Here is a 10,497-nt window from a genome sequence, read left to right on the forward strand (position 1 = left end):
ACAAGAAATGGTCAACTGATCATGACGGACAAACTCGTAACACAAGGTTTCAAAATATGCAGGCCTATGAAAATTAAGAAGGAAGTCTGAAGGACATTGTAATGATCTCACTGAAAAATACTTCATGTGTGCGATATGAAACTGAGCATGTTTGATGCTCACTAGTTTTCCTGTTTGAGAAGGTGACATTTCTTGCTTGGATTTACACGCTGGGTGTCGTCGATGAAGCAGAAGACGCTTACACTTCCAGAACACCCAGTCTTATTGTCATTTTGCTTTTTCAGGAGTCTCCATGATAATCTTTCTTTTATTCAGATTTTGTCTTTTTTTTTAATTTGAGTTTGGATTATGTTTGTGTTTACGTGTTGGTAACTAGGACAAAAACGAACAAAGTATCAAATGAAAACATTCATTGGATATAAAATTAGGAAGGAACTTTCAAACAAAAAAAAAACAATAAAAGACAATTTCATATATTTTTTCGCAAAAGTTTATTAAACATGTATCTTTCATGGATATGCTGTCTAAGGGAGATAATGAGTATTTAATCACCAGAGTTCTTCAATGTTGGAGGTAAGTTTGGTCAGTCGATGAAAACAGTACACAGCATGTGTGTTGAAGTAAAGGAGTCATCTTCTCTTTGTAGTTGATTTTAGCCTATCTCTCTTCCTTTAAAACAACGAATACGAGACTGGTAAGCAGATATCCCAGGTCAACATAACCCTACCGATCACTGCGACTGTTAACAGAATCATACATGCTTTTTCGCCGCTAACTCTGCAGCTTGTCGTGTTGGTCCGAAATTTTTTTCTGGACAAAAATTAAGTTAATATTCACATTTATCATGCTGATATTGACGTTTACATTTTCACTGGTTAGGAAGCAGTAAAATGTAATTATGGATAACGGCATAATAACTGATATTAAATTATCATTTTAGAGACATCATTTTTTATCAAGGCGAGTTTGGCACAACCCCACATACGGGAAAAGGTCTGCATTTGAGGGATTGTTACTGGTTTGAGCAATCAATTAGCTACAAAACATGGGATCATTTGAAACAGAAACACGGCTTTTTTCAAGGCCTGCAACTCCTTGATTAGGTATTGACCTTTGTTGAACCTTTTGTGTCTAGAACATTCTTTGCTTTCCTTTTACAAGCTACAATAATGAAACTTGGTGTATACATTGGTCATACAAATGCTCTGAGAGGATGTGTAGTGTATGCCTGGAACCCCTCAACTGCAGAAAGTTTGCTCTTTGTTAAAATTTTGTGTCCAGTAAAGTTATTTTGGGGGAACATGCAGCAGTTTCACAGATACTCTTATTTAAACAGCAATAAGTTTTATGAAGATCAGCAATCCTGTTTTTTAAGGATATCTACATATTTACTGTAACTTGAATAGACAAGAAGCCTAGTCTTTTTACACAGGCATGATTGAGTATTTGAATGAAGAGAAAATTGTGTTGTTGTGTAAATATTACAGGATATTTGGCTACATGTAGTATTCACTTTGTATATCATAATAAAGTTCATCAACAGATATGTAAAGAGAATATCCAGTCCCAGTGTCATGATATCATCATATCATTTCAATTTGACACTATTTCAAGTAAGTGCAACTCTGCTTAACAGTAGTTAAAATATACAACTCAGCCAGAGAGAATTCTCTTTAACTTGATTGGTTAAGCGTAAGACTAGAAAGTCTGATGTTCCAGGTTCAAATTTGAGTGGAAGAACTAAGTAAATAAAAATGACCTCTGTTACTGTAGAATTAGACATGTTTCTTTGGTCACACTTTGTAGAGATGTGAAAGAAATTAAGGAAACCACTGGAGGAGTTACATTCCTGATGACATAGACAATTCCAAGATATTTCTCAAATTAGGTCTTAGTTATTACTGGTAATTTTCACAGATTTATCCTGTAATAAGCCCACTGGACTCACAAATCTCAAAGTATGGAAAGTATGGAATTGGTGTTATATTATTACAGTGAATGATGAAACAGTTATTGTCATTTCCAGTGATCATGAATCTGTTATACATGTTGGTAGGCTCATAGCCATGATAGTATTTATGAGCTTATTGTGGATTTCTTATTTATAAAGTTGTTTCCTTTCTCAGGCAGTAAGAGCATTGACCTACCTATGTCAGGTGTAGGTTTAAGATTCATGGTTCAGGGTTCAGTGCTTCCAACCTACAGGAAGCTGAGAAACAGAACAGTCTGTGCTATTTTGGTGGTGTCCTTGGGAAAGACTCTTTACACTAGTTTCTCTGGATGGCATGAATCAGGTTTCTTGTTTGTTGTTCAGTAAAGAAGCCTTCAGCTACTATAAGTATACCCAGGGCTCTCGATCTGCCAGATTTGGGGCCGATAGCAAAAGATTATCTTTTTTCCCAATTTAAACCCCAAGTAAGGCAAAGCCATCATTCTAAGGGCCCCAGTCCCAAAATGGGGTGTGAGAGCCCTGATACCCCACCTCAAAATGACTCTAGCAGTTCACAGGACTAGATAAACCCCAGGGAACAAACAAATAATCTCTAAAAATAAGAGATGACATCCTGATTTACAGGTCTGTAACCAGTATTTAGCATTAACAGGGATCTTAGCTTGTTGATGGTGGCTTCAGTCCCCAGGTCTGTTGTTGTTTGTTTAGTTTATTGTTCCTTAACCTCCTGTTAACAAGCAGGGTCATTTAAGGATGTGTCAGGTTTGTATGATGGAGGAAAGCCAGAGTTTCTGAAGAAAACACCACTGACCTGCGGCCAGTACCTTTTGCAACAACGCCTCATGTAGGCCTCAAAGCTACGACCCAGAGAGGGAGGGCGAGTGATAAAGATTGTCAGAAGCCAAAACCACTTGCCACAAAGGCCCCCTGTTTTTGGTGTTGGACTAAAAGTTTTGGTCAGCTGATTAATGTTAAACCATATAAACATTAATATTGTAACATGTAATGTATGTTATATTTCAATTAGAAAGGTATACCGCAAGTGGAGGAAGTGAAAACAGGACTGAGGTATGGGGAAGTCTAGTAAAGACAAAAGAGATGTGTACTACAGACTGGCGAAGGAGGAAGGCTGGAGAGCTCGTAGTGCATTTAAACTACTACAGATTAATCAAGACTTCAACCTGTTTCAAGGTAATTTGACTATGCTGTGATAAAATCCTGTATGTGATTCGAGGCAAATATAAGGGAAATTAGAAAACAAGAACAAATCTTGAATTCTGTATAAAAGGAAGCAATTCATTGTCATAGCTTTGTTTGTTCTAAGTTTTATGTACTATTACACAAGTTATATAACTTAAACACTCAAAACAGCAATTAAAAAAAGTTTGGGTGCTAAAATCTGTGGGTACCCGGTTTTACATCACAAACAACTAGTTTTATTAAAATCCTTGGAAATCCTGGCATGGGTAGATCTATATGAAGGATGTTCAATATATTTCAGTATTTTACTTGTGATTTACAGGTGTGAAAAAAGTGGTAGATTTGTGTGCAGCCCCAGGAAGCTGGAGTCAGGTGTTGTCAAGGAAACTCAGGTAGTAAATTTATTATATTTATTATATTCCCTGAAGGTAGAGCATGTAGTCGCTGCTTCACCTGTCCGTTTGTATGTTTGTCCGTCTATCATAATTTTGTCCAGAGCATAACCCCAAAAACTTTTAAGAGGTATCAACATAAAACTTCACAGGTAGATAGATCTCAACAAGGAGAAGTGCAGTGCATCAGAACCATTCCTCTCTTTTGCATAATTAAGGCTTTATTTGCTATTTGTTATTTTTCGTACTTAAATTTTGTCTGGAGCATTTCACTAAAACTATAAGAAGTATCAACATGAAACTTCATAGATAGAGAGATCTAAACGAGATGGAGGGGCAGTGTACAAAAGTCATAACTCTTTTTTTGCTTTTTGTTATTTTTTACACTTAAATTTTGTGCCATTTGTGGAGCATAACCTGTCTCTGACAGCCCTTGTTAGCCTACCAGATATGTGTTACCATAAGCTATATAAAGCCATTCCCCAAGCGTCAACATCCCACCCCCAAACACCTCAAAGTCTATAAAAGTTTGGGAATGGTATTTGAAAGGCTTCTTATTCCATAAGGATACATGCCACATTCATCTTATTTGGGATATACAGTTATTATTGGAAGCCTAAGATTGATATTTTAACAGTTATATTTCTTGTGTTTTGTGTTTTAGTCTTTATTTTGCTGTTGATGTAATCAAAATGAAAAAAATGATAATTTGAGAACATACTCCATGAAACTGTTTATAATCATATTGGCAGCAACTTGACAGTAATTTCATTTGTTAGCTTATTTTCTCTACTATTTTATATGAATGATATTGTAAGCAGCTGAAACTGTCAATAATATCAATTATCTTATCTTTTGTTACATATTACAGAGGTGAGGACGGGAAAGATGAGGATGTTAAAATAGTAGCTGTAGACTTACAGGCAATGGCACCCATCCCAGGGGTGATACAGCTACAAGGGGACATTACAAAGGTAAGATGTGGATTGTATATGGTTAGATCACCAGCCCCAAGTATCAGACAGGGGACATTACAAAGATAAGATGTGGATTGTACCAAGTTATGTCACCAGCCCCTAGTGCCAGACAAGAGGACATTACAAAGTGGTGAATTAATGCTAAAATAGATAAATTGTGAATTATATGTAACTGCGAGAGCACTTGCAGTTCTATTTCTTATTACTATGATAAGTAAAAGATGATTTACATTAAATCTGTCACCTGTGATATGATCATTTTGCTGGTCTCTGTAGGATTGTGTTTCTGCCTTAGAATTTGGTGTCTTACACATAGCCTGATAAGTACTTAATTCAGTGATGTTAATTTTCTTCAAAAATGTTTTTTAAAGAAATCAACAGCTCAAGAAATAATAGGCCATTTTGAAGGGGAGCATGCTGATCTTGTCGTATGTGATGGAGCACCAGACGGTATGTAATCAATCTAGTTTCCCGATTACATGTAACCTGCCACCCTCTTATGTGGAGACATAATGCCATTGGCTAGCTATTTTCTTGAAACTTCCATTGTAACACTGAAACAGCATTGTAGCTTTCCCCACAAGCATGATGTCAAGCAGGTGATTATTTAGATTTTAAAAAAGAACAGAAAAGCAGTTTCCCCACACAAATTTTGAAGCATGTTATAAAGTGGTTTTGATGTGGGTTGTGATAAAGAAAATTACTCAATCCTTTTAAAGTTACCAAACATGTTTTGTACATTACTCAAAAAGTGATTTATTTTGCTTTGTCTCTGTTGTTAAAACTTGATACATTACATACAGGGATAACGGAAGGATGGGGCGGGGGAGGGGTAATAACCATGGTTGTAACAAATATATACTATGAAATCAGATATTTTTTGTGGGTTCAATTTTTGTGGTTTTCAAGATATTACTGTTTCATGGATATTTGATTTTGTGGGTAATATAGCTCAATAAATCTACTTGTTCTAATTTTAACAATATGTGAACATTTTTATTTGTTAATCATGAGTGCATAAAAAATCAACAAAATAAATCTCCCACAAAAATTGATGGTTTTACAGTTTTGACATGAATGACATCCATCTTATTCTTAGAATATTATATAGAGTAGTTAAGAAAATTTATATCTGTTGTTTTATCCTTTTTCTAGTCACTGGACTTCATGATATCGATGAATACATTCAAGCACAATTGTTGTTGGCTGTAAGTATGAAATTTGTATAAATTCAACCCTGAGTATTCCAAACTCCTGTCTAATCTAAACACTAAGTATTCCAACTGCTTGTCTATTCCAACTTCTGAATATTCCAATATTCTATCTAGTCTGATTGTTTAGTATTCCTACCTTTTGTCTGTTCTAGCCCCTGAGTATTTAAATATTCTATCTAGTCTAATTGCTGAGTATTCCAACCTCTTGTCTGTTATAGCCCCTAAGTATTTCAATATTCTATCTAGTCTGTTGGCTGAGTATACCTACCTCTTGTCTGTTATACCCCCTGAGTATTTAAATATTCTATCTAGTCTGATGACTGAGTATTCCAACCTCTTGTCTATTCTAGCCCTTGATTATTCCAATATTCTATCTAGTCTGATGACTGAGTATTCCAACCTCTTGTCTATTCTAGCCCTTGATTATTCCAATATTCTATCTAGTCTGATGACTGAGTATTCCAACCTCTTGTCTATTCTAGCCTTTGATTATTCCAATATTCTATCTAGTCTGACTTCTGAGTGTACCTACCTCTTGTCTACTCTAGTCCCAGGTTATTCCAATATTCTGTCTTATAAGACTTTTGAGTATTATAACATTTTAATGCTTGCAATTATTTTCAATTCTGTATGACCCGTAAGATTCAATAATAACATCAGTGCTATGGTATTCTGATATCTGTGTGCTGGCTGACAAAAGCAGATTTACTGACTATATTGTACCCATATATGTTTGGAAAGGATCTCTAAACTCTGTTTATATTACACCATTTTTCCCGTTGCAATAAAATGTACATGAAGTAAATAAGTTTCAGGTCTATGTCTCCAGTACAGTCCTGTTTTAATGTAATGAGACGATGACATTAAATGGCATTTTTGATAGACCTAACTAAGGGTAAAAAGATTTAATAATGTTTAGGGAAAAAAATTGTAATGTATAGCAACTTAAACCTTTATATGAAAATATATTGACATTTATCATTGTTGTGTTTATATATATCCTCAGGCACTGAACATTACTACTCATGTCCTGAAGACTGGAGGAACATTTGTTGCCAAGGTAACCTTACCAGATCTCAAAATTAAACTGGCAACAGTAGCAATTAGCTGCAAGTTATCTGTATCAAGTACACAAATGTACCAGATGTATTTTCGTTACATCTTAATTCCCAAAAATACATATTTCTATACATTGTGATGTTGGCATCCATTGACTATCATAAAGTACAGACATTGATTATCATAAAGTACAGTCATTGAATATCATTAAGTACAATACTTTGTTACAATGAGTAGAATCAGAAGAGCTCTGTATTATATGTATATTGCTTTATAATCACAGATGACATATATTTCAGATATTTAGAGGCAAAGATGTCACGTTGCTGTATTCACAACTGAAAATATTTTTTCCACTGGTGTCTATATTTAAGCCGAGAAGTAGCCGGAATTCTAGTATAGGTAAGACTGAGTTACACATTTACAATATCTTGCCTATTAGATAAGAGAATAGCCTGACATGTGATATATAGAAAAATAACATTTAAGTTTAGAAAAAAAATTAACTTCTAAATCGTCTATATATACTGGTATACACAAATACATGAGAAAGACAATCATTCACAATCTCTTGACTCATTTTAATAACACTATTAATGATTGGATGAAAAATTTTAGTCAAATAAAGATTGATGACAACAGTCAGTAAAGTTAGAACACTTTCAAAAATATTTTCTCTTTTGAAAAATAAAATCTATTTTCAATAGCAGGACGAGATCTGCCAGGGTTAGGGCCCTGGGTTCAATCCTTTTACATTAACTGTAAAGGGAATGGAGGTCATTCACTTGACATACTTTTAAAAAATTAACAAAGATAGCATTGAAATATTTTAGTAGTGGGTAATTTTTAATGGTCAGAGTTTAGTAATTGATACCGGTTACATCATTATATATACAAATATGACCATGAAATAAATTTGGTATCATTCAATCACAGTAACATAAGTTTTCACAACTTGCACACTTACTTTATACATCCACTGTACAATCACTTTCATTTATACACATTACATATTTTATAGTCTGGGTCCAACTGTATACACAATCTAGATATATGACCCATTTCAACTTCAATATATTTTAGGGATGTCAGTGAAATTTCAACTTCAATATATTTTAGGGATGTCAGTGAAATTCCAACTTCAATATATTTTAGGGATGTCAGTGAAATTTCAACTTAAATATATTTTAGGGATGTCAGTGAAATTTCAACTTAAATATATTTTCGGGATGTTGGTGAAATTTCAATTTAAATATATTTTAGGGATGTCAATGAATGTTCTAATATTTGTTTAGATGCTTAAATGCCAAAGTATAATAAGTGTTTAAATTCTATGATAACTGCCAATATCTCACTAGTCCTATTTAAATCACAGGGTCTGGATCACTTTTGATAACGTGACATAATACCTAGTACAAAAATATTTCGTAACTTTTAAAATTTGTTTGTTTACATTTATATTTTAATACACAAATTGTTGGTAAAATTGTATAAGATATTATTTTTTGTTAAGTTTAATTATATAATATCTGTTATGAGTTTCTTTTGTTTTCAGAGGCGTTTGTTGTTTGTCAGGGCTATGCTCCACCAGAAGGCTACCAACCCAATATGTCCAATCCACTTCTGGATCATCGTTATGGTAACTACCTCCATCAGGTCATGGTTAAAATTGATATTACAAGTTTGTATAGGATAATCATATATCATAATACATCATACTTTGGTATTAATGTATTTTGTCAAACTTTCAACGTTTTGGGTCAATTTTACAAATAAATTTGTCTGTATGTAAGTCACAAATAATGCCATGAAAATTTCAGTTGAGATACATTTCATGTTGTGTTTCATCAGATGTAGATTTTAACAATCTGGAGGGTCCTAACAGGGTCATAGTTCCTTTCTTGGCTTGTGGAGACCTCAGTGGGTTTGACTCCGACAGAACCTACCCACTCCAGGTAAGTGTTATTATCTCCCTTTATCTATCATCACCCAAGCCTCAGTGGTAAAAACTGTTTTTATTGGTACTTGGAAATAAATACCATTTTACAGTCAGTTATCCAAAGGATATGGTCAGTGATCAATTTACAATTTATTTTCCTGAGTCCATTTCAACTTGATTGCTAAAATGAAGGGGTCCCACAATTGAAAATTTAAGTATTGCAAGAAGTTCTGTAAGTCCCATCAAAATTCTACAAGTACATTACTGGAGATTTGCCTGTATATTGATAACGGTGTGATGCAAGATCATACATACTTGTATACTGTGATATATGGTCTTATACCACAACAAATTTTACAAAACAAAATTGTTTTGGGTTGGTGTCCATACTACAAAGTGTAATTTAAGAGTAGCAGTAGTTGAATGAGATGTGGCTTATAAATTTCTGTTAAATACCCATCAAATATGCAGTAATTGACAGTCAATGGTACAGATAGAATGAAAGTAACTGTCCAAGTAGAGATCAATCTGATCGTTTAGTGTCAGTGTTAATTGTTTGGCAGGTGAGTGGTTAAGGCATCAGACCATCACTAACCCTCCACCTCTGGGTTATGGCTTTGAGGCCTATATGGGGCATTTGTCAGGTACTGGCTGCAGGATGGTGTGGTTTTTTTCTGGGAACTCCAGCTTTCTCCCATCACTCGAAAATGGCAGGTCTCTAATTGACCCTGGCTGTTAATGGGACATAAAACACCAATAAACCAATTACTTAAGGAGAAACCTGTAGGTCTCTTACAGTATGCAGTAAAGGCTATCTTCACACTGTGAAAACAAGTACTTACCCAGAGCTAGAAAACTGCTGTATTGCATTTTGTGCATAAAATGCACATGGAAACAGTAATGGAATGTTATTGTAAAGATTTGGTTATCCTGATAAATTAAAACACCAGTTCATCAAATTTAAGTTAAAAAAGTTTCATTCTGAATTCAGTAAATTGGGCATGTGCAATATAAATGTTCAATGTGAGTTTAAGGCATGGAAAACATCATGTACAAAGAAAAACTGTATCAGCATCTGAAACATTCAACTTTGTTCACTTCTGTAAATCAAGCTTTCCCTAAACCACCCAATGTCCATGCCCCTTACATGAACAGCTTGCTGAAATTTCACTGTATGATATTTGCTTAGCAACTTGTGGGAGAGTTTATGAAAATGTTTTTTTGTTTAAAAGCTTGAAGGAGTTAGTGAAATGAATCATTGTTGATCGATACACAGCTGGAGGGTGATATGAGAGAAATGAATATCTGTTTTTTGTTTGGTAGCTGGAGGAAGGAAAGGGTTATGTCTATCATCCCCCTACACAGTCTCCCATCAGTCCTCCATACAAAGAGGCATGCCATCTTAGAAAGACTGACCAACTTGCCAAGCAGGAAGTGCAGACAACTTGTCCTGCTGCCAAGGCAACTGTAAATAACCAAGACATCGCCATGGAAGGAGCTTGTGGTGGTGAAGAACATTCTCACAAAAGTGATAATAATAGAACTGATGACAACATTTCGTGTGAGGAGAAAATACCCCAGGACTTATCTGTTCAATCACAGCTAAATGATATGACTTTAGATAATTAATTGATGTTATGTTTATCATTAATAAAAACAAAACAAAAAGCATACATAACCATACTTATATTTTGGCGAACTACATCCTTTATAAAGTTACAAGTTGTTTACCATCACTGTGTGACAGTGTTGTAAATTCATGTTT

The 10,497-nt window shown here is 34.5% G+C and overlaps 1 protein-coding gene across 1 annotated transcript; it reads left to right on the forward strand.

Moving 5' to 3' along the window:
* The first annotated feature begins 615 nt into the window (after positions 1 to 615).
* LOC132554863 (putative tRNA (cytidine(32)/guanosine(34)-2'-O)-methyltransferase) lies at positions 616 to 10,382 on the forward strand. Its single transcript, XM_060219188.1, has 12 exons — positions 616 to 694; positions 941 to 1,103; positions 2,979 to 3,142; positions 3,474 to 3,543; positions 4,415 to 4,517; positions 4,892 to 4,970; positions 5,676 to 5,728; positions 6,741 to 6,794; positions 7,093 to 7,195; positions 8,349 to 8,432; positions 8,645 to 8,748; positions 10,056 to 10,382. Exons 3-12 carry the CDS (start codon positions 3,022 to 3,024, stop codon positions 10,359 to 10,361), a joined length of 1,077 nt encoding a protein of 358 aa, XP_060075171.1. The 5' UTR covers positions 616 to 694; positions 941 to 1,103; positions 2,979 to 3,021; the 3' UTR covers positions 10,362 to 10,382.
* Positions 10,383 to 10,497: the final 115 nt, after the last annotated feature.

This window comes from Ylistrum balloti, unplaced genomic scaffold (assembly GCF_031769215.1).
Source record: "Ylistrum balloti isolate Yb309-2 unplaced genomic scaffold, AGI_CSIRO_Ybal_v1 Utg369642, whole genome shotgun sequence".
Classification (NCBI taxonomy): domain Eukaryota; kingdom Metazoa; phylum Mollusca; class Bivalvia; order Pectinida; family Pectinidae; genus Ylistrum; species Ylistrum balloti.

Coding starts and splice junctions, on each gene's coding strand:
- LOC132554863 (XM_060219188.1), top strand. CDS start 3,022: ATGGGGAAGTCTAGTAAAGACAAAAGAGATGTGTACTACAGACTGGCG. Junction 4,518..4,891: donor TACAAGGGGACATTACAAAG/GTAAGATGTGGA, acceptor TGTTTTTTAAAG/AAATCAACAGCTCAAGAAAT. Junction 4,971..5,675: donor ATGTGATGGAGCACCAGACG/GTATGTAATCAA, acceptor TCCTTTTTCTAG/TCACTGGACTTCATGATATC.